Source organism: Prionailurus viverrinus, chromosome D4 (genome assembly GCF_022837055.1).
Source record: "Prionailurus viverrinus isolate Anna chromosome D4, UM_Priviv_1.0, whole genome shotgun sequence".
Classification (NCBI taxonomy): Eukaryota; Metazoa; Chordata; class Mammalia; order Carnivora; family Felidae; genus Prionailurus; species Prionailurus viverrinus.
Window position 1 is genome coordinate 89,437,759 of NC_062573.1, and position 26,940 is coordinate 89,464,698.

At 59.5% G+C, this 26,940-nt stretch overlaps 3 protein-coding genes across 5 annotated transcripts in view; 1 reads left to right on the forward strand and 2 right to left on the reverse strand.

Annotated features, from left to right (window-relative positions):
- Positions 1-10,018, forward strand: part of ABL1 (ABL proto-oncogene 1, non-receptor tyrosine kinase) — a 143,191-nt gene extending 133,173 nt beyond the window's left edge. For both annotated transcript variants that reach the window (XM_047829834.1, XM_047829835.1), the window contains exons 8-11: positions 2,167-2,319; positions 3,532-3,621; positions 3,979-4,143; positions 6,447-10,018. In XM_047829834.1, the coding sequence (XP_047685790.1) occupies positions 2,167-2,319; positions 3,532-3,621; positions 3,979-4,143; positions 6,447-8,164 (2,126 nt within the window). In that variant the 3' untranslated portion in view covers positions 8,165-10,018. The remainder of the gene's footprint in view (positions 1-2,166; positions 2,320-3,531; positions 3,622-3,978; positions 4,144-6,446) is intronic.
- A 5,242-nt stretch (positions 10,019-15,260) lies between these two features.
- Positions 15,261-15,859, reverse strand: QRFP (pyroglutamylated RFamide peptide). Its single transcript, XM_047829836.1, has one exon. The coding sequence runs from the start codon at positions 15,857-15,859 to the stop codon at positions 15,464-15,466; it is 396 nt and encodes a 131-aa protein (XP_047685792.1). The 3' UTR covers positions 15,261-15,463.
- A 9,235-nt stretch (positions 15,860-25,094) lies between these two features.
- Positions 25,095-26,940, reverse strand: part of FIBCD1 (fibrinogen C domain containing 1) — a 30,796-nt gene continuing 28,950 nt past the window's right edge. For both annotated transcript variants that reach the window (XM_047830529.1, XM_047830530.1), the window contains 2 exons: positions 25,897-26,076; positions 25,095-25,354 (listed from right to left, as the gene is read on the reverse strand). In XM_047830529.1, coding sequence (XP_047686485.1) covers positions 25,095-25,354; positions 25,897-26,076 — 440 coding nt within the window. The remainder of the gene's footprint in view (positions 25,355-25,896; positions 26,077-26,940) is intronic.

Sequence of the window (26,940 nt, forward strand, 5' to 3'; positions counted from 1 at the left end):
CTCCCCTGTTTTCTCCAAAATGAAGTAAAAGCGGGGTTTTCTTCCAGAATAATTCAGGTTACCTTCCCCCCGCCCCCTAACTTCCCATCTCCAGCCCGAGCTTACTGCTTGGGTTTGTGGGGGCACTTAGCCAAGCCTGCAGGCACCCACGATTTTCTGTAGTTTGGTTTGGGCTTTACATAGGCTGTTGCCCCCTGAAGCTTCATGTGCCAGTATTCTATTTGTGTCTTTTGTTAAAGAACTTGTTAACAGCAGGTAGTAAGCATAGGAAGAACCATATGCTCACTGCACGGTGAGCCCGAGGTACGCGTCACCCAGCTTTACCGGCCGTCGCCTCATGGCGCTCCCGAACCCTGTACCCCGCCCCCTGCCCCAACCCTTACTATCTTGAAGCAGACCCCCGATAGCATTTGATTTTGTCCATAAATACTTCAGTATGAGTCTCTTAAAGGTGTCTCTTTTTTACCCTTGTAACCACATCGCCCTTCCTCCCCGAATTGATCGTCATTTTGAATATTAACGATCCAGTCAGTGTTCACATTTCCAGTTGGGTGTTCGTAGTCCCCCGCTGTTGTGGTCTGTTTGAGTTGAGATCCGGATACTGTCCACACAAGGTGGAAGGTGGATGCCCCCTCAGTGCCCTCTGGTCCGCAGGCTCCCTCTCCGTATTTTCCTTTCGCTCGCTCGCTATTTGTGGAAGAAACCTCCCGTGTCCTTGCAAGTCTCCCACGCTGTATGTACCCCGTGCTGTGATTTAATGTGTTCCTCTGTCTTCGGTACCCCTACTATAAATGGGCAGTGGGATCTGGACAGTTTGGTCACATTCGGGTTTGACTGTTTTCTTTTAGCAGGAGCACTGGGTGCGCCGTGCCGTGCTTTGTCGTCAGTAGCTGCACAGTGCTCGATTTGCTCTCTTTTTTGTGATTTTAGCAGTTTCTAATCCCCAGTGCCGAGATCCACCGATTTATTAGGGGTTGCCAGACGGTAATTCTCGAATGCCGTCACTCCTCGTTCCCGGCTTAGCTCAGTACGTCTGTCAGACGAAACCCTCATCTGCTGTGGGGTTACTTCGGGGTACGGTTCACACAGGAGAGGCCGCATAGTTGTTTGTCTCCTTGCCCGGGCTTACCAGGGGTCACGCAAACGAGCTAGTTTTTTAATACCCTCAAATGGTGACCAAGGACATTTTTGGGTTTTTTTGGGTTTTTTCCTTTTGTGATGATATATACGTATATATGTGTATGACGTGTTTAGATGTATCTGATGTGTTTTAATCCACGGTAGTTCTTCTCCTTATTGATAAGCAGAGTGTCTCTTGTTTGGCCAGATTGCTCCCTTTTGACAAGACCCCTTGTAGTCTTTGATGGCGTCTGTGCCGTCTAGAGCGATTAAGATATTCCAGGTTCGTTCCGGCCCTGAACCTGAATCATCCATTCTCCAAGGGGTCCTTGGATCTCTTCAGTGGGATCTGGGATTTCAAGGCTACAATCTGGGCTTTCAAAGATTTTGTAAGATTTTTATGAAATGTTTAGAGTTGGTAGGGGCCCTGGAGATAATCTCATATGCCCCGAAAGGAGACGTGGCCCGTCTGAGACACTTAGCCAGGTGATCTCAAAACTAGGAGTAGAAATGGCGTCCTGATCTCCAGCCCTAGGTTCCCTGCATCACAAATCCCAGTAAAGATGGTCACCTTACCTCAAAGACCCTGGAGAGGCCGATCAGTACAGTCTCTTCTCCCCTGCGGTGCGTTTTAGTCTGGTTCTGTCCTGGGCTGTTGGTCGTTAAGGGCCTGGTAAAATGTTGGTGTCTGGCCTGCTTCTGAGGATGTGGTGGCTGCTGCTTTTTTTTTTTTTTTTTTTTTTATGTTTATTTTTGAGAGAGACAGAGCCCAAGTGGGGGAGGGGCAGAGAGAAGAGGGGAGACACAGAATCCGAAGCTGGCTCCAGGCTCTGAGCTGTCATCACAGAGCCCGACGCAGGGCTCGAACCCACGAACCGTGAGATCATGGCCTGAGCCGAAGTCGGATCCTTAACCGACTGAGCCACCCAGGCGCCCCCTGAGGGCGTAGGTGCTTATAATGTCCACTACACGGGTAACCAATTTCAAATGCAAGATAGTTAAATTTGCCATATCTTGAACAACCTTCCTCTTTCTTTTTCCTTGCAGCGTTTGGAGTACTGCTTTGGGAAATTGCTACCTACGGTATGTCACCTTACCCAGGAATTGACCTGTCCCAGGTATATGAGCTGCTAGAGAAAGACTATCGCATGGAACGCCCGGAAGGCTGCCCAGAGAAGGTCTACGAACTCATGCGAGCATGTGAGTCTACCCCAGCTGGTTGTAAAACTTCTGTGTGGGCTTTGTAAGAAATTCTGGTACAGGAGTGTTTTCCTAAAGTAAAAAAGTATTTCCCTTCCTGTCTCTATTCACATTCTTCAGAAGCAACTAATATAACAGATGCATACTTACTCAGATTCCGTGTCTCTATACACGTTATGTATACATAGTATTTATGTGTGAGGCTCTTTCTGTTTTTCATGCAAAAATGGGACGGATGGATACCAAACTTAGATTTCTTATTTAAAAATGCAAATTCCTGGGCCCTGCCTCCAAACATTCTGCTGTAATAGGTAAATACTCCCGGTGACATTTACCTGGGTTGGTTTTATTTCGTGTGTGTGTGTGTGTGTGTGTGTGTGTGTGTGTGTGTGTGTGTGTAAAACAACTCCCTCAACTTCTTTTGCACACAGCCGTAAGGCTCACGTCAGTTTCATGTCCATATTTCAAAGATCCCGTCCTCTCTCCATCCCCTTACTTTTATACAGCTGTTTAACTTGCCGTTAAATGATGTATTCATCCATCTCTTCCCCTTTCGGTGGACATTTGCTTGTTTTACACCTGTGTTTGGCTTTTGCCATCGTGAGCAAAGCCAGGATGAACACCCTCCTACGTAGACGTCCGTACATCGTGCCGGTAGTTGTGGAAGTTGACGTGTTGGTCCGAAGAGCTATTTGCCTTTTAAATTCTGAAAGATTTTACCGAATTGTTTTCCAGGAAAGGTCTACCAATTTATATTCCCACCAGAAGCGTAGGAGAGTTAGTTCTGTATCCTTACCCACACGAGCCTCCGTCAGTCCGTAATCCTCATGTTAACCTTGTTTTAATTAGCCTTTCTGTGCTGGTGAGGACTTTAGACTTTGATAACCCAGAAGTGAGGGTCAAATGGAAGCCATGTGACTCCGTGATTCTCTGCACTTGATTGAGTGGGGCCGGGGAAAAGATTTATAAATGCACTTCTTGCTGTCACAACTCTCTGGGGCTCTACAGTCCATATTCCTGCCGGTATCTAAGGTCTTTTCTCATTCTTAATGTCTGTGGCAGGACACGGTGACATTTGTCACTTGTCCCAGCACAAGATGGTTAGCAAGATTTGGGGTGCTTCTTTCATCACCAGATCTTCCTTGAGAATTACTAGCCCCACCCTTGTTAGCAGGGCCTCATGCGTGGTCTGCCTGGGTCTCGTCCGTCCAGGTTGGCAGTGGAATCCCTCCGACCGGCCCTCCTTTGCTGAAATCCACCAAGCCTTCGAGACCATGTTCCAAGAGTCCAGCATATCAGATGGTAAAGTGCCCATTCCTGGGGGTGCCTGCAGTGGGGCGAGAGGTTGGGATGGAAGGGACGGCAGGGCGGGGCTCCAGCCCGGTGGAGCTCTTCACTTCCGGCTAGAAGAGCCCCCGGCCAGCAAGTTATCTGAGACCAGAAGGCCGGGCAGAGGCGTGGAGCGTGGAGATCTCTGTCTTGTGGCCACGCACCTGTCTGGAAAGTGCCGAGTGTGGTTTTCTCAGCATCTGCGTCTCTTTTTCTGTAACTGCGCGTGGATGACCACTCCTCGTGCCTGCCTGAGAAACAGAAAGAACGCCAGACCGACGCCATTACTAACGGCCGCTGATTTTTGTTTTTGTTCTCGGTGGTTCTTAGAAGTGGAAAAGGAACTGGGGAAAAAAGGTGTGCGAGGGGTTGCGAGTACTTTGCTGCAGGCCCCAGAGCTGCCCACCAAGACGAGAACGTCCAGGAGAGCCGCGGAGCACAAAGACCCCACTGAGGTGCCCGAGACGCCCCACTCCAAGGGCCCAGGAGAGACCGGTACGTCCCCCCACCCCCACCAGGCCCGGAGGGGTCCACGCCGTCAGGGCCAGTGTAGGCGGATGGGAAGCAGTGAGTTCGCCTGCACGGCGGGCGGGCTAACTCTAATTCCTTGTCAGTGGTCCAGCTCGAAAAGAAGAAGGTTCCCCACAGCGGCCCACCCTCCTCCTGGGAATCATCAGGAACCATTGGCTTCGGTAGTTAGCTCAGTCAGGTAGGCACAGGTGCTGATGAAACCGATGGGGAAGACAAACCCGCCTTCTCGTGGATTATTCATGGCATTTGTGGTTGCTCTTGCAGGGCAGACACAGCAATAATAAACATCGAACCAGGTAGAGAGCAGCTTGTGGCAAAAACACTGGTGCGAAAAGCTCCCCGGGATGGACGGAGCCAAGAGACGCCCGTGGCACAGAGCCGGCGTCCGCGCCTGGTCTCTGACTCAAAAACCTGTCGGCCACCGTGCCCTAGACAAGCCAGCGAGGTGGGGGTGGTGCGGGGGTCTCAGGATGCTCGCAGGAATGCTGCTCGCAGATGGGGACCTGGTGGCCCCCGTGCGCCGTGCTCTCCTTTGAGTTAGGACTTGCTTGTGGAGCGCTTGCCCCCCCGTCCCCCCCAAACCCCAGAAATCTGGGTTCGTAGAGGCTCCTAGGGGATGCTCTGATGGACCACAGACCGAGCGAGTGGGAAGGGGCACGGCAAAGCCCGAATCATGGGATGTTTAGCCATAGCAGGATCTGTAGTCCCAGGATTCCCCCCCCCCCTTTTTTTTTTTTATATTGTGTGCCCATGTCAGTTAAAAAAACAAACAAAAAAAGATGGGAAGCCTGGGTGTAGATGTGTACGACTGTGCAAATACGTGTAACTTAAAATATACCAAAAACGTACACTTAGAAGGTTTATATAAGACAAGAAATCCAAATTACGATGTTTTCCCTCCATACCCCCTGGGTCGCCCTGCTCACCCACCCTGGAGGCCGTGGCGTAGAGACCATCCAGAACCTTGGACCTTTGTCCTTCTGTCGGGTATCATGATTTCGGCAGTTCAGTGGTGGGAATGGGGAGAGGCCACCGTGGAAACTTCAGGCTTATTAGAAGCCCAGTGATACGTAGCCCTGTTCATTTACGGCCGTCGGGATTCGCGTGTCGTCTCCTGGTGAGCCGAGAGTGTCGGCTTTTGGGTCCTGCCATGGGGCTGCGCACGGGTCGTTAGAATCTCACTTTCTCTGCCTCCTCCTGCTGGATTGAGGTTTGGGGAGGTCCTCAGCTTTCCCCGAGCCGGGTGTCCTGTGTGCCACCCGGTGTCCTGAGGGACGCCCCCTTGTACCTCTGCTGCGGTTAAGGACGCCCCTCTGTGCTGCTCGGGTGCTGACAGAAAACCGCTGTCCTCACAGCCGCCCCCTGAGGGCGACTTCTGTCATTCACTGGCCCCGAGCTTGGCAACACCAGAAAGATTTCTTAGGAGCTATTATTCGTGTGTAAAGAATGCCCATTTAAACATCTGTAAAGGTCAGTCCTTGTTTGCCAAGCATAATAGCCCATTGTCGCTGTGGTGAGCGTCCCCTTCCCTTCAGGCCCCACCTCCGAGGAACCATGATTGGCAGGTCCGTGGGGCGCGGGGCCTGACCCTTTGCTCGGCCTCGTCGTGGGTTTCACGCACCAGACAGTGGCACGGAGGGGGCTCTGTGCTGTAAAGGAAGCCCCAGTGCAGGGGTGAGGACGAGTGCCGTGGTTTCTGTGCTGCCGTCCTCAAGGAGAGAGACCCGTGCTCTTCCGAATAACACCAGTAGCGACAGGGGCAGCGGTGAGCCACTACGTGCCAGAAGCTGGGACAGATCCTCCTTATATTGACACTGTATTCACACAGCCACGCTGCGGGTGGGTCTTTCTTCTTGCTTTTAGTGTTCCCTTATTTATTTTGAGAGAGCGTGAGCAGGGGGAACAGGCAGAGAGGGAGAGGGAGAGAGAGAGGGAGAGGGGAGAGAGAGAGAGAGAGAGAGAGAGAGAGAGAGAGAGAGAGAATCCCGAGCAGGCTTCGTGCCGTCCGCACAGAGCCCGACACGGGGCTTGATCTCACAAACCACGAGACCGTGACCTGAGCCCAGGTCAAGCGTCGGACGCTTACCCGACCGAGCCACCCAGGCGCCCCGTCTCCGCTGAGGGGGGCGGAGCTGGTGCTCACGCGCAGGCCTGTCCGGGCCCAGACCCGTGGCTGGTCCTCTGGGGAGCCGGTGGCCAGCCCCAGGTTCCCCCTCACAAAGGAGCCTCTAGTCTGAAGCTGGTAAACTCTTCCCACTGTGTTTCAGATCCTCTGGACCACGAGCCCCCTGTGTCTCCACTGCTCCCTCGAAAAGAACGAGGTCCCCAGGATGGCGGCCTGAATGAGGATGAGCGCCTTCTTCCCAAAGACAAAAAGACCAACTTGTTCAGTGCCTTGATCAAGAAGAAGAAGAAAACGGCCCCAACGCCCCCGAAACGCAGCAGCTCCTTCCGGGAGATGGACGGCCAGCCCGAGCGCAAGGGGGCCGGCGAGGAAGAGGGCCGAGAAACCAGCAACGGGGCACCGGCTCTCACCCCCTCGGACGCAGCCGAGCCAGCCAAGTCCCCAAAGCCCGGCAGCGGGGCTGGCGTCCCCAATGGAGCCTTCCGGGAGTCCGGGGGCGCAGGCTTCCGGTCTCCCCACCTGTGGAAAAAGTCCAGTACGCTGACCAGCAGCCGCCTAGCAGCCAGCGAGGAGGAGAGTGGCGGCAGCTCCAGCAAGCGCTTCCTGCGGTCCTGCTCGGCCTCCTGCGTGCCCCACGGAGCCCGGGACACCGAGTGGAGGTCCGTCACACTGCCTCGGGACCTGCAGTCCACGGGCAGGCAGTTCGACTCGTCCACGTTTGGAGGGCACAAAAGTGAGAAGCCGGCTCTGCCTCGGAAGCGGGCGAGTGAGAACAGGTCCGACCAGGCGACCAGAGGCACGGTGACTCCCCCACCCAGGCTGGTGAAAAAGACCGAGGAAGCAGCCGATGAGGTCTTTCGAGACGCGGGGGAGTCCAGCCCGGGCTCCAGCCCCCCAAGTCTGACTCCAAAACTCCTCCGCAGGCAGGTCACGGGGGCTCCTTCCTCTGGCCTTCCCCACAAGGACGAGACCGCCAAGTCCGGTGCCTTGGGGACACCTGTCGCAGCTGAGCCGGTGCCCCCCGCCAGCAGAGCAGGGCCAGGTGCGTCCGGAGGGACCGGCAAGGCCCCCGCCGAGGAGCCCAGAGCGAGGAGGCACAAGCCTTCCTCCGAGTCCCCAGGGAGAGACAAGGGGAAACTGTCCAAGCTCAAACCTGCCCCACCGCCCCCGCCGCCGGCCTCCGTGGGGAAAGCCGGGAAGCCCGCTCAGAACCCGACCCAGGAAGCGGCCGGGGAGGCCAGCACTGGCGGGAAAACGAAAGCCGCGGCTGTGGTCGCGGATGCTGTGAACAGTGACGCCATCAAGCCCAGTCCGCTGGGAGAGGGCGTCAAAAAGCCCACACTCCCATCCGTGCCAAAGCCGCAGGCGTCCAGCAAGCCAGCGGGGGCCCCGGCCGGGGCGGCGCCCGCCCCCTCCACGTTGCCATCAGCAGCCTCTGCCCTGGCCGGGGACCAGCCCGCGTCTACTGCCTTCATCCCTCTCATATCGACCCGCGTGTCTCTTCGGAAAACCCGCCAGCCTCCGGAGCGGATCGCCAGCGGCACCATCACCAAGAGCGTGGTCCTGGACGGCACCGAGGCCCTGTGCCTGGCCATCTCCAAGAACTCCGAGCAGATGGCCAGCCATAGCGCCGTGCTGGAAGCCGGCAAAAACCTGTACACGTTCTGCGTGAGCTATGTGGATTCCATCCAGCAGATGAGGAACAAATTCGCCTTCCGCGAGGCCATCAACAAACTGGAGAACAATCTCCGGGAGCTTCAGATCTGCCCGGCGACAGCAGGGAGTGGCCCGGCGGCCACTCAGGACTTCAGCAAACTCCTCAGCTCCGTGAAGGAGATCAGCGACATCGTACAGAGGTAGCAGAAGCCGGGCGTGAGGCCGGCCGGAGCCGCCTGCAGTGCGTGAAGGCTTCCCCATGCCTGCGACAGTGGCCCACACCAGACCAGTGAGTTGGGACCTTGGCCCGGGAGCGCTGCGCCACACGGAGCCGAGGGCCACTGTGGAACACAGCCCGACGACCTGTGTTTTGTGCCAACTGTCCCGCACTTCCCCCTCCCCCAGCCCGGGCTCCCTGAGTCGCCTCTGTCCCGAGTTCTATCTGTGGAGTTCCTGCTCTGTGGACTCCGGTCGGCCCGCCGGCCTCCTCCCCACGTAGTGCTCCAGAACTGAGCTCTTCCGGCCAGGGGTGAAAGCAGATGAGCATATTTCCTTTCCGCTGGTCTTTCTGGAGGCCCTCCTCTGGGGATGCCTTCTCCTCCGCTTCCCGCAGGAAACGAGCACCCTGAACAGGAGCCTTGTCACTGAGGCCCGAGGAACCGCCCTCCCCACCTACCCCATGGAGGGAGCCGGCGCAGAAGACCCGTCTCCAGAACTACATCCTGGGAAGCGCTTGCCAGCTGGTCACTCTGCCCTCCGTTGCTGCCGGGGGCTGGTGCCCTCACATTGCCTCGTGTGAAGGACAGCTCTTGATTTGGGGGGTGAAACGGGGTGCTAAAACCAGCCGGCCCTTGGGTCCTTGCTGTCTTGTGGCACTGCTCGGCCTGGACGGAAAGCCGGAGTCTGAAGGGTAGGAGGGTCGCAGTCCGGCGTGCAGGGTCAGGGGAGGCAGGCAGGGTGGCTGGCTGGGGGAACAGCTGGTGCCCAGATGGCCCGGGGCCGGGCCCAGCCTCCCTTCTTTTCAGGCTTCCAGGTGCCCAGAAAAGGCACTTGGTCTTGATTTCTGACCGATCTCCTTCTCCTCCCTTGTACTCCTCTGAGACCAAGTAGATTCATGCAGAGCTCTTTCCTGTGTGACAAGCCAACCTTTAGTTTTCCGGAGCATTTCATGGCTCTGAGCTCAGCCCAGTCGCCTCCGGCACAGAAGGACCGGCCGCCGGCGCACGGGAGAAGGACTGTGGCACCAAAGCCCCAGCCGTTGCTGGCTGTGCGCTAAGAGGCCAGTGTCCTGTTGAATCGCCACGAGCAACAACACGCAGCCCACTGTTTCTGCTGGGGTTTTCAGGGATGGAGAAAACCACAAACAGATGAAGCCCAGAAAGTGTCTCCAAGAGCAGGCCTCGGTCTCCTCTCCCCAGGCTGCCCAGGACCAGGCTCTCCAGCCAGGGGCCCAGGCCGCCTTGACCTTGACCTAGAGCAGCTGCTGAAGGAGGGGGGCAGGCACCTGCCTGGGCCTCCTGCCGGGCCCAGGCGCGACCACCTTCCACCCCCATACCCCCGTGACCTCACACCGGCCTCATCACCTGAACTTGTTCTTTATTTCTCTGGTAGAGATGGTTCCCTCTGCATCGATTTGTGCTGTCCTCACAGCTCATCACCTCTTTGCCCCCTACCCCCCCCCCCAGACTTCTGTGTCACACAGACTGAGGGAGGTGCTAGAACACCACCAGCGGCCTTGCAGACAAAGCAAAACCGACCCCACCCAGGTCCCCTCGACCGCCTCTTTCTATAAGGTACTGATTTTTTTTTGTTGTTCACATGACGTGCCACTATATTTTGCATTTATATCTTGGTATTACACTCTTTTATAGACTTGGTCTTTTATAAATGACATGTAAATAGTTTTCCACTATTTTCCCTTCTCAAATGCCTATGGTGTCTTTCTTTTTTTTTTTTTTTTTTTTTTGGTCCAGTACATTTTGTTTCTGTATATGACTCTGTTTTTTGAATCCACATCTCTCCGTAGTCTTTTTTAAATAAATGTTTACAACGTTAGAACTCGGGCAGATGGGTCTGGTCTGTCATTTTCCCTGTCCCTCCGGGCTGTGGTGTGCAGACGGGAGGGAGGGGGTCCTCGTTGCCCTTAAGGGGCTGGAGGCTCCGGGGTGGGTTTTACGGGAGTGCTGTGGGAATCCTGCATCCGGGCATCTTCCTCGGCCTGCCAAATGCGGTTTCCCTCCCTGCCCTGGCCTCCGGCCCTTCTTGCGCCCTTGACACGGATCTGCCAGCAGCACTGGGCGTGGGCCCTGCCTCCGAATCGGGAGGAAGAGGAGTCCAAGGGCTGTTCCAGCTGTCAGGCCGTCACAGCGTCACTGAATCGGGAGGAAGTACGTCCTGGGCTCCACTGGCCTGGAAGCGATAGTCCCTCCACGGGTGCGCCTTTTTCCTCTGCCTGTGACCCCGCCTCGGCTCCCCGCCGGCCCCCGAAGCGCCCCGAAGCGCGCTGTGGCCCACCCGCCCCGTGTCTCCTTTCTCTGTGCGCACGAGGAGGGGCAGGGGGCCTGGAAATGCCACCTGCAGCGCCGTGGCCTCTCCCAGCCCCCCACCGAGGGGACCGAGGGGACTGAGGGGGCGTGTGCGGCCGTTTCCTCGTCTGGGCCTGCATTTAACGCCAGCTGACAGCTTGGAAAGTGGCAGTCGGGGAAGTGAGTGGTGCTGTCTGATAATGATACTTATTAAGCCAGCAGCCTTGTCAGGGGACACGGGTCCTGCTCACCAGAGCGTGTGCAGGACCAGGGTTGAGTGGACCCTCCGCGGCCGCCGTGCTGCCTGTCTCGGGCCGGAGGTGAGGCCGCCGGCCTGCGGCGAGGGCTGGTGGGACCGGGGGGTGTGTGTGCCCGCACCCGGGGGCTGCAGGAGCCCCTCTCTCGTTTCACGGAGGCCCGGGCCACGCCCTGTCCAGGCCCCAGCTCTCCCAAGTCAGGGGGCCTTCCTCGAGGGACAGCTCTGGCGTCGGAAAGAAGACGCACAGTGACTTGGAGTGACGGCCGCAACCGACGGGCTGCTTCCTCCGTGCCAGACGTGGGCCCGGCCCAGAGTCTTCACGGAGCCCTCTTAGAGCACATTGTCCCATTTTCTTGACACCCAGCAGTGAGGCTGCAGCCGGGCACGGCCCTCGCCTGGTGTCCCGTGCCTGTCACCGCGGTGGCTGTGCCAGGGGGAAATACAGGTCTTCTCTCAAATAAGAACGTTCCGTGTGTCACCCGAGCTTCAGAAACTCACTCGGGTCTAGCCGTTCCAGGACCATGGCTCCTGCCCTTGGTCAGGTCACAGAGCCCCTTGAGGACTTCGCGCACCTGGATCGAGCCCCCGAAAACCCACGTACGTGCACACACGGTTTTCGGGTAATTTCGAGGCCTGCCCTCCAGGTCCGGAACCAAGGAGTGCCCGAGGGTCAAGCCTGCCAGAAGGGCCAGCAGCTGCCGTTGATGCTGTTTTCACAAAATCCAAGCCCAAACGTCAGAGTGAGGATCGCAGGGAAAAACCCTCAGACTGAAAACCGTCCAGATGCCGTGAGCACAGAGGAGCAGAACGTTGCGATGTGTTCACATAGTGGGATGTTACGGAGCAGCGGAGACGAACACACTTGGCCGCAACCCCGCGTGGACACGAGTCATGCGAACGTAACGTTGAACAGAAGCAGCCAGACACGCAGTAGCGATGCCAGAAACTTCTGTTTATTTAACGGCAACACGGCTAGCCTGTGGCGTCGTGTTAGAAGTCAGGACGGAAGGCCGCGCCTGGTTGGGGTGCAGGGGAGCTCTTGGGGGGCAGGTGACACCGTGTTTCTCAGTCTGGGTCGTGCCGGCCAGCGGGTCTGTCAATTGGCGAAAATGGAACTGTGCGCAGAGTGGGAGCCCGTTCTCCATGTGTGTCATATTCCAGTGGGAGTTTTCTTAAAATCACAGCCCACACGTGGGCGTTCTCAGCCACTACAGATGCGCCGCGCGTTACCACGTGACAGCCTCTCCCTTTTTTTTTTCTAACGAGGGAGGTTCTGTTGCTGTTCGGCATTTGATGTGTGAGGAAGTTGAGACTCAGAGACGTGGAGCAGCTTGCCCCGGGTCACACAGCATGTGCTGCCATACTGTGCTGGACTAACTCGTTGATGGTGGTAGGTGGCCCCAGCGTGGCCAGCAGAAGAGGTCTGGGCTCCAGTCGGGCTCCTCCCTCTGTCATGGAAGAAAAGAAGTCCAGGATTGCAGCCAACCCAGCTTCTCAGGTGTCAGGATGTTTTACGGGAGGCATTCCCAAATGGAGTGTCCTGGGGAATCAGTTTGTAAATGTTGCCTTGGCACGGAAGGCGTCAGGTGGGACAAGACTGACCGGCCACGGTGTCCCTGTCATGCCTACCCACCTCCCTGATGGCGACCCAACATCGTGGGCAGGGCCCCAGCTCCCTGCTCAGAGGGTAAAACACCTTTCCTGACTTGGGGTCTTCAAGGGACTCTGTCCTGCAGCGTCTCTGGTCCTGGGGCAAAGTTAAGGACAAGGTGGCTCCTTATTTACTTCAGCAGCTGCTGGATGGCCCGCTGCCTGCCCCGTGAGCCTCCTTTTTTCTTAAAATGTGTTTATTAATGTTTGAAACATAGGGGAAAATACAAAAATACTCCCCATCCAGTGTTTAGCTAGACGCCCAAGATGAAGGCTCTTGTGTGTGCGTCTTGCACCAACACGCCGAAAGGATGCAGACAGGTGCCTGGGCTGGAGGAGACCATCCCATCACACCAGCTAGAGCAAACCCAGACAGGGAGCTTAATCTCTGCTTGCAAAGTCAATGTTTTCCACAGAACCTCACCGTCACTAATCTGGAGAGTGATCGTCCCCGCCAAGGAGGGCGCGGGGGGTGGCGTGAAAGGCCCCCAAACCTCGACCAAGCCCCAGGGGGTAGAGCGAGGGGCGGGGAACTGAAGAGGTGATATCGCCAGATACAGCACAGGAGTGGACTGAACACACCAATGCCCTTAACGGTTTGATCGTTTAGATGTTCGGGGTTATTGCGCTCGAATGTACAAGCAACTGGAAAGAATACCTTTGTTGCTGATGGTTGTTGAAGGGTGAAAGTGATGACGGGATATCCACCCCTCTGAAGGCCCTCCCCTTCCCCCTCTTTATCTCCGATTTCTCTGAGGTTAATCTCATCCTACTAAATTAGAAACCAGCCAGTATGTTCCCAAGCTGCGTGGTAAACACATGCGGGAGTAGCTCAGCCTCGGTGACCTCCAGGTTCCCGCAGTTAGTGACCGTGGAGGTGGCTCCTTTCATTCTAAGAGGAGAAATTGGCCAAGCGAGGGTCACCAGGGCACCTGGCTGCAGGGTGGTCCTCTGCCCTTGGCCTTCGATCTGTCCTGTCTCACCTGGTCTTCTCACAAGCATGTCCTCTGGCTTCCCTGCATGTGTCAGTGAGTGAAGGGAGGAGGGATCCAGCTTACTGCCCGCCCCCGCCCCAACGAAGTGGAAGTGAGCCAAGACTGGGGCGAGAGCCTGGGCTGGGATTTCACTTCCTTCACGTGGCCACCCTGCGATGTCTATTCTCAGCTCCGGAACTGTCCTTGTTGGACACGCTGGGACTCATTTTCTTGAGGTTTACCCTCTGTGGCTTGAGGGCTGAGTGTTTGCCTCTCTTTACCAACAGACGAAGACCCCGGGATGTGTTCCATCCCCACCAGTCTGTCACATTAGCAGGACGCATCCCGGATCATCCCTTCCCTGGACAGCGGTAGAAGCCAAAGGGAGTACGATGTGCCTCCCAGACTCCGTGTCGCTATCTGGCGCCTGTCCCGGCGGGGCACGCGGAGGGGAGAAGCCGCGAGGAGCTCCAGGGGAAGGCAGCTCCCTTTAACCCAAGGTGATGTTTGGATTCCTGTGTTCCTGTCCCACCCTGCCACCCAATTTCCGCGCCCCAGTCAGCTTGGCTCCTTTGTGGCTCAGATCTGTCACCCCCTAATGAAGTGGCTTTCTGGCTGCCGAGGATTGAGAGCTGCTGCTGGGGAATCTAAGTCACTAATAGAATGGAAAACACTGTGAAATGCTCCGAGGTGCCAAGCTGGGCCCAACCCAGTGTGGTTCTAAAAGGCTAATAAAAATCCACCAATTAATTGTGACAGCTCAATGGAAAATTATTCAATTGTGAACAGGGCCAAGCTGCAGCTCGAAAGGAGGAGGGGAGATGTTGCCATAGTAACATCAATCCAGGCTCTCATCTCGGCGGTCGAAGCCAGCCTGGGAGGGAGCAGGATCACGCGGCCGTATCTGACAGGGGATGGGGTTGCAGGACACGGCAGAGCAGCGTTTGAAAGAGCTGCTCTGCCTTGCCCCGGGCCTGTGGCCACTCCAGGCTGAGCTCTGGCTTCCCCTGGGGTAGAGAAGTTGTTCTCAGAATGCTCTTTGCTTTGAGAAAGCCTCGGAAGGAGCAGTCGAGTGCAGCAGGAAAATACACCTTGTGCCGCGTTTCCCTCCGCCTTTGACCACTGGTATTACCAGCTGCCAATTAAGGGGATGCTGGGACAGGTGCGGGTGCCGGCAACACGATTTCCATCTCCCCAGAGTTCAGGCACTTGCAGCTCAGGAAAAACCCAGATTCCTGGGGGCACAGAGGACCTGTAGGCAAGAATCGGGTGAGCTAGCTTCCCATTACGGTTTTGCAGTTACAAGTTTTATTTCAAAAGACACACACGGCACATTCATATCCTGAACACTCGAGGGGCAGCCTCGCCAGAGCAAAAATGTATTCTTGCCCTGTTCATCTCCCACCAGACGGGTACACCGCCGAGCACAGGTATCAGAAGGGAACAGGCAGCCGGGTCCGAACGACATCTCGACACCACAAGCAGGGTTTTCTTGCCAGAGGGGCCCGTGTGTTAATGGGACGGAGAGCAAGATTGTTTCTGTTTCTGTTTTTTAACTTCCAGAACCGCACGCTACACCCGATGGAACACGCTGTCACGGCCCACTATGGATGGATGTCAGCTCCAGACGTCCCTGTGGAGACTGTCAAAACTTTGACTACCCCGCTGTCAGCATCAGCCCACCTGCCTTCGGCTTAGCCAGCTTTGCTTATTCATATTCATGGCCCAGCCGCGTCCGCTGCACAGCTGACACCGCCCAGCCTCTGGGCCGCCGGGCCAGGGGACTGCTGAGACCCGACCCCCCGGGAAGGGGGCTGGAACAGACGGTGGTCTGTGAGCTACATCAGGGCGGTGCTTGCTGGGATGCGGCTTGCTTCCTTTTTTGGATCCCGTCCAGGTTTTGGCCTCAGCCAAGTTGGAAATCAAAAGGAAGCACCCACCTAAGCCATCCTACTGCTAAGAACTCATTAGAATATTCCTCATGCCTTCTTAGTATTCTGGTCTTTCGGGCTCGAGGAGAAGACAGGGCAGGGGGGTTGGAAGCAGCAGCGGGGAGGGTCCACGGAGAAGCCCCTTCCAGGATGCCCTGGCCCCTTCACCGCCGGCCAAAGCGGAAGCTGAAGCCGCCTTTCTTCCTGCTGTAACCGCTGAGCTCCTCAGCCAGGGTCCCCAGCGGGCCGCTAGCCTTGTCGCCATCCGCCAGGAGGAAGCCGGTCGCCTCGCTGCCGTCATCCCGCCTCCCAAACCGGACCCTGAAGCCAGCACGCTGCCTGCCGGACGTCTGCAGCTCCTTGGCCGTGACAAGCGGGCCCAGTGGGTGCGGAGCTCTCGGCCGCCGGGGGGAGCCCCGTGGGAGGGAGACTCGGTGTCCCCCGGGCAGGTGGGCCCAGCCCATTTCGCCTCTGACGCCACCCGCGGCGGCCTCTTCTGTGCCCAGCAGAGGAAAGCAGGCGCCCAGCGGCAGGAGGAGCAGGCAGTAAGGGCTTATCATCTGGCCCGGAGGAAAGAGAGGAACGAGTTACAGGCTGCACGCGTGGGCCTTGCATGACAACCTGTCAAGTGCTTCCCAGGGCCCGGGCAGCCATCAAAGGCTGGGAGATCAGCTGAGCCCGACTTGCAGGCAGCTTGAGGAAGTGTCACTATGCTGGGGGAGCAGGTCTTTATTTTCTTAGCAGGCTCAGGAGCTGATTGTACCAATTAGGCTGAGTCTCCTCTCCCGTGGCCCCCTGGATCTGACGGCCTTGGCAGCTTAGCATTCGGATAACCCCCCCCCCCCACTGCTGGGACGGCATACAGCCGGGCGGAGGCGGGGGTGCCCGTAGCCCCCGAGTGCTGCACAGACTTGGGCTCGGTCTCCTTTTATCACAATTTAAAAAAAAAAAATTTTTTTTTTTAACATTTGTTCATTTTTGAGAGACAGAGTGTGAGCGGGGAAGGGGCAGAGAGAGAAAGGGGGACACGGAATCTGAAACAGGCTCCAGGCTCTGAGCTGTCAGCGCTTAGCCCGACACGGGGCTCGAACTCACAAGCTGCAAGATCATGACCTGAGCTGAAGTCGGACGCTCAACCGACTGAGCCACCCAGGAGCCCCGAATAATTGCTGACTCTTGGGCCACATCATCTCAGAGCCACGAGGTAGGGAATGAATAGCATCGATCGGTCTTAGTCTTCAACTCGATGTTAAACGGGCGTAGCTAAGCCGCGTAGCTGGGACACCTAATGTCTCTCTCTTTACCACGGAAACGAATTGCTCCCGGAAGCTGGAATGGATTTGATGTTCCTGGCCTAACGCGCCCACCTGGGGAGAAGCATGTGGACGTGGCCGGGCTGTCAGTGATCCCTACAGAGCACCACCCACGTGCCAGGCCCTGAGCTAAAACCTGTGAGCCCCGTCCGTGTGACCTCGGCAGACTGTCCTCACAGTAAGCATGTTTTCAGCCGAGAAGACTGTCAAGAAGGCTAAGAGACTGGACCACAACTAGAAAGCGGAGGCCCTGAGATTCATGATTCTAATGGCCGGACAGCTTGGCGCACCGGGTGTGCGGGCAGTGCTTTGTGGCCCTGTCCATCCGGTGCCGCCCTCACGTCCCTCCCGCAGGAGGGTCTCACTCCCTTTGACAGAGGGGGCCGTGCCCAAGCAGGTGACGTGCCCAAGACGTCACGGCTTTATGAGTGACAGAGCCGGGATTCAAGCCCAGGTCTAAGTGACTCAGAGCCACTACTCTACCCCATGGATGGCAGTCCATGGGGGGATTTGAAACAGAAATAGAGCTTCCCAAAATGCCCCTGCTTCGACAGCAATTGCTCATTCCCTCCTAAAGGAAGCCTTTCTGGTAATGACCATGGTGAGTCGGAGCTGGCTGGTCCTCTGAGGAGAGCTGAGGCTGGTAAAAAGAGCCGGTTCTGGAGAGGAGGCACGGGCTCCCCAGAGCTCTTTCCAGAAATGGCTCCCTTGAAGACATTTCAAAGGGAACTCAGCCAGAAAGCTTTGAAAAAGTCATAAAAGCAGCCTCCTCTCTACCCAAATCCAGCCCTCCTAACTTCTATCATCTCCTCCCCCAGAGCTGAAGTCAAGTCTCGCCTGCTTCGGGAAAGCCTCTCCATCAGGGCCTGGGCGGAGCGGGGGGCTTTCCACAAGGCAGCCGGCAGCCCTGTGGGCCGGGCAGGATCCCATCTGGGGGACGACTCTGCCGGGAGATGGCCTCTGGGTCTCGAGAAAGGGTGCATCGATGCCTAGAAGGAAGTGGCTTCTCTCCCCTCGTCGGGGCGGGGGGGGGTCATGGACCCCTTCGAGAACAGGAGTGGTGGAAGTTGGGACATCCGCCACCGAAAATGGGCCCCAGCTCGAGCCGGGACTTCAGTCCCCGACGTTGAGGACGAGACAGAAAAAGCACCCGGGGGAGACGGAGGCTGAACCCGGAGGGCAGCCGTGCCAATCTCTGGGCCGCGAGAGTAGGTGTTTGGTCGCCACCTCCCTGACCTGGAGGAGGGGTCCAGCGAGCAGGGTTCCCTCTAGGGATGGCGTGGCTGTACTCACCGTGCTGCGGGCCTGCTCCCCAGGAGGGCTGCTGGGCAGGGCGCCTCCGGGCTCCTGTCTGGGAGGTGCGGCTCCGGGCTTCTCCTGCTTTATATAGGCCCCCGGGTAGATTTGCCGCCCTGTGGTCTGATTGCCGCACATTCCTGACCCTGGGATTCCATTGGGGACGCTGGTGGCGAAGGAGAGGGCAGTGCTGCCGGCCTCCATAAAAGACCCAACACAAACAGGATGTGGTCTGATGACGGGAGCCGAGGGGGCTGCCCTTTGCCCAGGCCTGGTCTCCAGCGGAGCAGCCAGCATCGTTAGCCAGCCATCGCGGGCACAGACTCTCGAGTCCCTCGGGAGAGGTGTGAATGGCACACCCACACTTACCCTTCACGGTCCTGCGTTTGTCGCGTCCGCCTCACTCTTCGGAGAAGCAGGGTCGGGGGAGGCGGTGTCCACCCCTCGCCCACCCACGCCCGACCCGCACAGCCGCTCCCGTGGGCGGTCAGGCGGGCAGCTGTGTTGGGTGGCGTGGCCGTGGGCCTCACGAGGGAGGGCTGCTTCCTACGAGGGGGAATGCGGAAGGGGTTCGGAGCCCCCTGGCCCGTGTCCCCTGTACCACAGTCCATTTGTTCCTGAGAAGGGAAGCTGAGTGGGGCCGCCCGGTTCAGCGTCTGACTCTCGATCTCGGTCCCGTGGGGTCCCATGCTGGTGTGGAGCCCGCTTAAGGGAAAAAAAAAGGAAGCTCGGTGTTTCCCACAACCCCAGCGCCCAGCTCAGTGCCCGACTCCCATTCGGGGAAGGACGGACCCACCGGCAAAGGTTTTCAAAACGCGCTGGCTGTCCGCTGGGTGGCTAGCAGGGCCTCGCTTTCTGAGCCTCAGCGGAGAATGGCCATGGTGACGGGGCTCGGTGATGAGGCCCTTAGCCCAGTGTAGGGCTCGGCAAGGGCTGGGGAGGGTCGTCAAGGTCATGGCAGTGGCTCTCTGCACCACCGGCACCCACAGTGGGGGACACGGCGTCCGTCACTCCCCGGGCGCTGGTTCCCGGGCGGTTCCTCCCCAGGTGGGCTCACAGATCAGTGCGGGGAGCATCCCACGTCGTCACCCGCACGTCCCCACGGCGGAGCGTGGGGTCGGGGGGTGGGGGGGCTGCGTTGCGGGCCACGTGTTTCTGCGGGATCCCTCTGGTCCGGGCATGGCCACTGACTGGACACCTCGCTCACGACTTGGGGTGCTCGCCCCACGGCTGTTCGCTCTGCCTGCGCTGCGTCTGATCACAGAGCGACCCCGGGGTCTGCTTCAGGAGCGAGGGTCGGCTCGGCTAAGCCGAGATGCGGTTCCCGGTCGGGCAGAGAGCGCTACAGTGTTCTCCGGGCATTGGCCAAGGTGGGAGGCAGGCGCCCGCCACAGGGGGAGCACCTGCCTGTGGGCGCCAGCACTCTGGTCCAGCATCCTGCAGCCCCAGGAGCCCACGTCCCCACGCCTGGTGACCCAGCACCGTATCTTCGGAGCACCTGTGGGGAGACCAGCAGGGGGCGTGAAGGGCCCAGCCAGGCCCCCAGCCTCTACTCCTCTCTCGGCCTAGATTTCCCCTTCACTGAGAGTGAGCAGGGCGATGAGGTGCCGGGTGAGGCTAGGCCGCCCTGACGTTGACCCAAGCCGGCTGCTCCGGCGAGGCTGGGGACCAAGCACAGAGGCGTTCCCCCAGTCTCCGGGGCCCTCACCCCCGCTGACCTCCGTCACCTTTGCCTGTGGGTGCTGGGGGGTGTGGAGAACCACCCCGCCATTCACAGGGGGAACAGAGACGGCCTCATGGACACTTCCTGTCCCCCATCAACCTGAGGAAGGGGCTGGAATACTGCCCCTCTGCAGGGGGAGAGGGGAGTCTGAGGCTCAGAGGGTCAGGGCACTTGGCCTTGAGGGAGCAGGCCCAACCCCCATCCTCCGCTGTCTGCAGCCCCATCTGCAGCGGGAAGTCTTGGTTCCCCCCGGTCTTGTCTGGAGAGAACAGGGTCAAGAAAGAGCCGTGTGGATTGACTTTGGGCTTCTCCATGGGCAGGTGCATTCATGCGCCGACGGGAGCAGGTGCAGAGCTGGCTTCCGTCCCCTGAGGGGCTGGTGTGTGCGTGGGAGACCAGAGGAGCGGTGTCATTTGATCTCCCTACTTAGTGCTGGTTGGTTGTGACCTTGGGTGCTGCTTAGTGATGGGGTGCGGCCCGCGGTGGGTCCCTACCATGCTGTGAGGCCTGGGCCAGATGCTTGCCTCCTCTGTGCCTCAGTTCTCGTGGGTGTAAAGAGACAGGATTGGGTTCCCAATCTGCGCTCTGTGAAATTTCTCAGCTGGGGGGTGTAGGGAGGGCAGGGGTGGGGTCAAACCCCAGGGCCACCCCATTCCCGCCCGGAGAAAATCTCCACTTGGCTCTCTGACAGGCCGAACTCCCAAGAAGAGGTTCTGCTGTGAGGCCCGCCATGACCCAGGTCCCTTCAGGGCTGGTGCCCGCAGCTCTGAAAAGAGGCCACAGGAAGTCCCGAGTGTTGGGGCTCGGGGTGGGGGTGAGGTTGGGGGTGAGTAGGAGGAGGTCCCCAGGTGTCCCCCTGAGAACAGCCGGCCCGAAAGATTGCTTTCAAGTACTCTTCCTGGACTCCCTCCAGGGGATGGGCAATGGGAGAGGTGATGACCTCTGGGCCTCCAGAGCAGCAGCTGGACAGGCTCTGGGCTGTGAGAAGGTCAAGGACGGCTCAGGCTGACAGCCAGAGAGCAGTAGGCTCCGTTCAGCTTCCTGGAACAGAGGCTTTTCACGGGGTCAGGGTAAAATGGGAGAGAGGTTTCAGGGGGTCCTGCTTTCTTCCACCAGGACTGAGGTTCCCCGGGAAACCTCCCTAGAACATCAGGGCCAAGTCCCAGGATGGCCAAGCTCACAGCAGCCTCAGTTCCTTAAGACACCCCGGGCCTTGCTTCTCTGCATAGGCCTGTGACCTTGCAAGAGTGGGCTGTATTGGGGTGACAGCCTGGCAGTTGGCCCCGTGAGCCTGTGGGGAGGCAGGTGGCCGTGATCAGCTCAGTGACTTCCTGCGGCCTGGCCCAGGAGCCACATAGCCAGGGGGTCCCTGTGGGTCTGATACTGAGAAGGCGAGACCGCACGCCGTTGGCCGGGGACACGTTATGAAGGGGGATGGCGTTCTGTGAACGTTCTAGAAGCCTCCAGCCACCGGGACAGAGACCTCTGTCCCCCGTGTGGCCCGGTGGGCAAACACCCTCCAGCTGCCCCCACAGGGGGCCTCAGGCAGGGCTCCAGCACATCCCGGCTCTGGCCCCGCACCAGGTCTCTGATACGGGCACTCGATAGATGTTGGACTTCATTAAATCAGCTCAGGGGGTGATTTTGTCCTCAAGCTTCACACTGCTTTTATGAATAGCCACTAGGGACTGTTGTTTTTAATAAAGTCTCAGCTCCTCAGGACTCCAGTCTCGGCCACAAGAGAGACCCTGGGGACCCCCGTGGGATGCACGGGCCTGTCCCCAGACGCCTGGCCCCAGGAGGATCTCCCCCGCCGGGAGGTGGCCCAGCTGCTGGCCGGTGTGCGGCTGGTTCTGCTCAAGGGTCTGGGGCGGCCTCTGGGGACGCAGGGCTACCTGGGAAACACCGTTTCTTCAATAGAAATAAAGACAGTGAGGAAGTCTGGGGAAATCGGGCAGGAGGCGGCCTTGACGTGGGGCACCGAGCAAGGTTAGAGGCAGCCGGGTCAGCACAAGACTTTATTAGAGACAGGGACACACGACGCCAAGTGTTCGCAGCCCAGACCAGCTTCTGTCCCGCACCGCGCTCTGCCCATCGGCAGCCGTGCTGGCCCTCCAGCACCTCCACACACACCCTGCCAGCCGCGTGTGGACAGTCGGGCAGTCCCCCCCGTGTCCAGCCCCAAACCTCTGGGTCTACTGAGTCCTGCCAGCCGCTTGGCCCCCTTGGGGGTCTGGGGATAGCTCTCTCCCTGCAGGCAGGTGAGGACAGAGGCCCTGGGGAGGCCCCCGGCCGCATGGACCAGAGCCTAGCGCCCTTTGTTCTAGGTTTAGCACGTCTCCCGCAGGCACGTTGCTCCTCAGACTGCACGGGACAGAGGTGTGACCACGGGCCTAGCCGAAGCCCCCCCTGTCGCCATGACGTGGGGCAGATCCTGTTGACCGACCTTCCGAATCCTGGGTGATGGGGCTCGGGCCCCAGACCGGCCAGCCAGAGGCCCGTGTGACCGAGGGTGGCTGGTGGGGCGAGCAGGGGGGCAGGAAGAGGCAGGCCTGTGATACCGTTTCTGCCCCCAAGACGAACATTCTCAAGCCGAATTGCACACAGCCACAGGGGGACGATGCAATCTGGGCACTACTCCCGGCGCTGTCCTGATCCCCTGGTGGGTGGTGCTGAGGCCACCGAGGGCGGAAGTGCAGGAACCATCCACCCTCTGGACGCAGCGAGCTCAGGTGGCCCATCAGGCGGCCTCTGGTTGAACTCTCTCAAAGTTTGGGGCGGGGGGTGCAGAATGAGTGAGGCCACTGGCTGATTGCACAGAACCTACCCGTGCTGGGGGAAGGGAACCTTCGGCAGCTTCTGGAGCCACGTGCACTGCCCCCCGAGATCCCCGTGTCGAGACCCCTCCTCTGCTTGACTCGTCGTTCCCCTCATCAGTGGAAGAAGGAAAGGGAGGGAGGGTTGGTCAGGTCACAGACCCCCACTGTCAAACCATCAGCTTAGGCCCCTCGAGACGGAGTTCAGGTGCAATGAGCCTGGGTCCCTGTTGACCTTTTGCACACATCCCTCCGTCCTCAGTGGAGCTGCGTCTTGCGACTTGCTCTCCTGACACCCTCTTCTTCCTGGGATCACTCACTCGATGGCCATCCACGCTGACCTCACACCGTGGGCTCCTGGAGGCCGGGGGCCAGAGCCTGCTTTGCTCAGCACAGCCTCCTGGCCCAGAGGGGATGTTCAGGGACCCTCTGTGCTCCGCACCAGCCTTCGAAGGGTGCCCTTTAGGAAGGGGGGTGCGCTGGCCCACTGTGACGGCTTTAGTGCCCATTCAGCCAGTGCTTGAGCCGGCCACAGCCCTCTGTGCCAGTCCTGGGCCGGGAGCGGGGCTGGCGCTCTCGGGTCGGCAGGAACGGGTGTCTTCAGGTCGGCCGGATGCTCCTGAAGGCCACCCGCACCTGTCCCCACACCAGGCCGGAGCCGCGGCACACGTCTGTTCTGCAGCCAAGCCCTGGCAGGAGTGCCCCTGAGCTTCCTGACACGCACGCACATCTGTGAATCCGTTAACATCACACTCACCAGGAGTTTGTGTGATGACAGATCAGAAAGCGCTCGACACTTTCCAAACGGCGGCTGGCACTGCAAGTCTGGCGGCAGAAGCCGGCTCTCGCCTGGGGCTGGTGGGGGAGAAGGGGGCTCCCTGGGATGAGGACTTGGGGTCCCACCCAGCCAGAGTCTGCACTGTGGCCGCGGGTCCTGGCAGCTCGGGGTGGGGTGGGGGGCTGGCTCTCTTCTAGAGGACGGGAAAGGGGACTGGCAGGGGAGAGCCCTCCTCCCCCCATCTCCCCCACCCCACACGGCTCCCCGGCCCCTCCAGCAGCCGGGCTGCTCCCCAGCACCTGCTCACCCTGGGCTGCAGCCGTCTGTTTCACGGCCATGTTCGCTTCAAGCCGCGGGGCCGACAGGGCAGGGATGCGGTGTTGCCCAGCGCCCAGGCAGGCCCCGGCCCACAGCAGATGTCCTGCGAAACTCTGCTGAAGGCTGCGACCAGGTGGAGCTCCAGGGGACCGGCCAGGTTGCACACGGGTCCGTGGCACGTGATTACTGAACCGTAAACTTGGGTGGGTGGGGAAGGGAGAGCTAAAGCCCACGCTCCCCTATGTGCCTGTCTTCATCTGCCTTCCAGTGAAGGAAGGAAACACCCCCCTCCCTCCCTCCCGCCCACCCTCCGGGCAGCCCCCCAGGGTGACCTTCCAGCCCTCTCGAAGCGTCCCCGCCCCCATCAAATCCCCACAGGTAGGAACATAGAAAAACAGCCTGGTGCTTGGTTCTGAGGGCAAAGGCATTGGGGTCCCAGCGGGTTGATATCAGGTTGAGGGCTGCTCATCTTGGCCAGTTCTTAGGGGGAGGGGGAGGGGTAGAGTGATAGTATGTTGGGCATTGGGAGGATTCAATGAAAGATGGTTTCGAGCGTCTGGTGGTGCCTCAGTCTCCCCCATTTGCCCAGCGAGTCTTGGCAGTGCCCAGAGTCACCAGCAGGGGGCAGCCGCCCCCACTTGAGACAGCGGTCTCGGGGCTGAAGGGCTAACGGCCACCCAACCCCTCCTGGTCCACCCTCCCCCCTGCAGGCCTGATGCCAGGGGGCCCCTAGGATCCCGGAGTCCCTGGGAATGGTGGGACACGCCCCACGGCAGCCCAGAAAAGAGAGATCCTCACCGGCCAGGCCCAGAGGATTCAGGACCTGCCCCAGCCTCCCGCGGGAAAGAGGATAGGGTGGGGTGGGGCTCCGCCGCCCCAGGAAGGCAGGAGGCTGGGCGCAGCAGCCGAAGGGACTGAGGACCTCCCAGGCCTGCAGGAACACAGGGGTGGGGGTGGGGGAGCTCCAGGAAACTGGCCTCGGGGTAGGAGTCCCCACGGGCAGCCGCACCCCGGCCTGGCCTGGGGGAAGGGTTGGCATATGGCTGTCCAGCCTTTGTCTGGTCCTTGGGGGAGAGGCCGGATCCTCAGGCACCAGGGAAGTGAAATTTCGAGGCCAGAGGCGGCTGGCCTCAGACCTGACTCAGAAAGACCAGACACTCCCTCCGTCTCCTGAAAAGGCTGCTGGGGTGCCGCCGGCCCCTGCCCTGTGCCCCCATAACGCCGGGTGTCTGGACCGGCGAAACGGAGGGTCTGCCGGGGTGCCGGGCCGACTGCTGAGCACGGGAAGTCAAGACGCTTAGCCCAGGAGCCGAAGTCCGGGCGGGCAGAATTTGGGGGTGTCGAGTCACCCCCCCCAACATCAGCAGAGGTGAACTGAGGGGTGAGGACAGCGTGAAGGGGACGTACAACCCCCCCCCCCCAACACGTGAGCAGGCCGGCCACGTGCGGGCAGGTGGGCGTCGGGGGGAGATGCAGGGTGGGGCTGGGCTCGGGGACCACGGGGGGCGCGGGGATGGGTGGGGGCGGGGGGCCGGGGTGGGGAGCGCCCAGCTAGCGGTCCTCGCGGACCGGCCGGATCTTCATCTCGGAGAACTTGAGCGAGTACTGCCAGCCGGTCCAGGAGGACCACTCGATGCCGTCGGCGTAGGAGGCGTGCGCGCCCCGCAGGTACTGCCCGTTCAGGTTGGACGTGTGGCAGTTGCGGTACCACCAGGCGCCGCGGTAGAAGGCGGCGCAGTTGTTCTCCGAGTGGTCACTGTCGCGGTCCTTGGTGGTGAACCTCATGCCGCTGTGCTTCAGGAGGGAGTCCCCTGCGCAGGCGCAGACACAGACGCACGCCGCTGCGTCCTCAGGGCGCCTCCCCTGGACGTGCGCGGTGGCGCACGTGTGCCCCCGCTGTGCGCGCACGTCTGTCCCACCACACCCGGGAGCCTGTGCGGCTCGCGTGCGCCCACGGTGCCGCCCTGGGGGTCCCCGGGCTGTCCCTGGGTCCTGGCCGTCTCTGTCCCTTCTCCCAGCTTCTTCACGCGCTCCCTCTCCTTGCCCTCCTGCCTCCGCCTCAGAAGAGAAACCCAGCCCAGAGAGGTGCAGCCACCACACTTTAGAGGCCCAGCAGAACACAAGCCCCGGGTGTCCTGCTGCCTGGCTCGAGGCTCCCTTTGCCCGTCTGCCAAATGGGTGAACGGTTCGGGCCCCGGTGCTCTGTGTTGCCGGGATGGGGGCCAGGCGGGACTTGAAGGTGGAGGTCAGAAGCACTGGGCCTGGGGCTTCTTTGACCGCCTGAGTGGGGAGACTGGTGGGCGTCCCCCCACACCTGCCCTCCCTTTTCCCTGCTGCCGCCCCGGGGTCCCACCTGCAGTGCCCGAGTAGTCGGCCACGGTGAGCGGGTAGCCGTCTTCCTCCGGGTCCACGGAGAACAAGCCCACGCCAAAGCTCCCGTAGCGGGCGTAGGCCGTGCCGTTCTCGAAGTCCTCGAGGTCCACGTGGAGCTCGTAGGCGGCCTGCGTGGTCAGAGCGTGGATCCTCCTGAGCCCTGGAGTCGGGGAGGGAAGGGCAGACGTGGGGGGAGGGGCTCACAAGGTGACCCCCGCGGGAGGGAACTGGGGCGACCCGAGAGCCGAGGGCACGCGGCTCGGGCCAGCCTGTGTTTGGCAACAAACCGAGGACCGACCATTTCTCGTGTTTGGTTTTCTCTGTCGGGCTTTAAGTCGGGCTCTGCTTTCCAAACGTTTGAGTGGAAGGTCAGTAGAAAGACTGTAGGTTTCAGAAGGAACCCGGAAAATCTGGGTTGGGGGTGGCGACCCCCCTCATCCTCTCTCCCACTCAGGGCTCCGGCGGGAAAGGATCTGGGACTCGTATGTATCTCCCTGAACCTGGCCTCTGAGACTTTGCACATGCTGTTCCCTCTGCCTGGGACACTCGTCCCTACTCCCCCACGTTATGCTCTGCTCGTTTTCAGGCCGCACCCGGGGAAGGCTGCCTGGCCTCCTGTCTGGGTCGAGGACCTCTGCCAACCCAGCTGCTCCCCCCGTTGGTGTGTATCATTCTGTGCCCCCGAGGCCTGCCCCCCACCGTGGAAGCTCCAGGAGAGCAACGGACTGTCCCGTTCACGCTGAATCCCGGCATGTGAGCGGGGCTCCGTCCACCATAGGTGCTCAATAAATGCTGCCTTAGCGGCTGAGCGGAGAAGTGGGAGGGCTGAGTCTCCTGCTGTCTCCAGGGCCTGGCCCTGTACCTGCCCCCACACCCCCATCGTCCTGCGCCCTCCCTCCCTCCCACACACTCACATTCAAGGTGCTTCCCTGACACTTTGATTACCTCTTGATTACCAGGGCGTTTAATTAAAATTACAACTTATCAGCATCGAGTGACACTTCATCAGCCTCTCCCTCCTGAG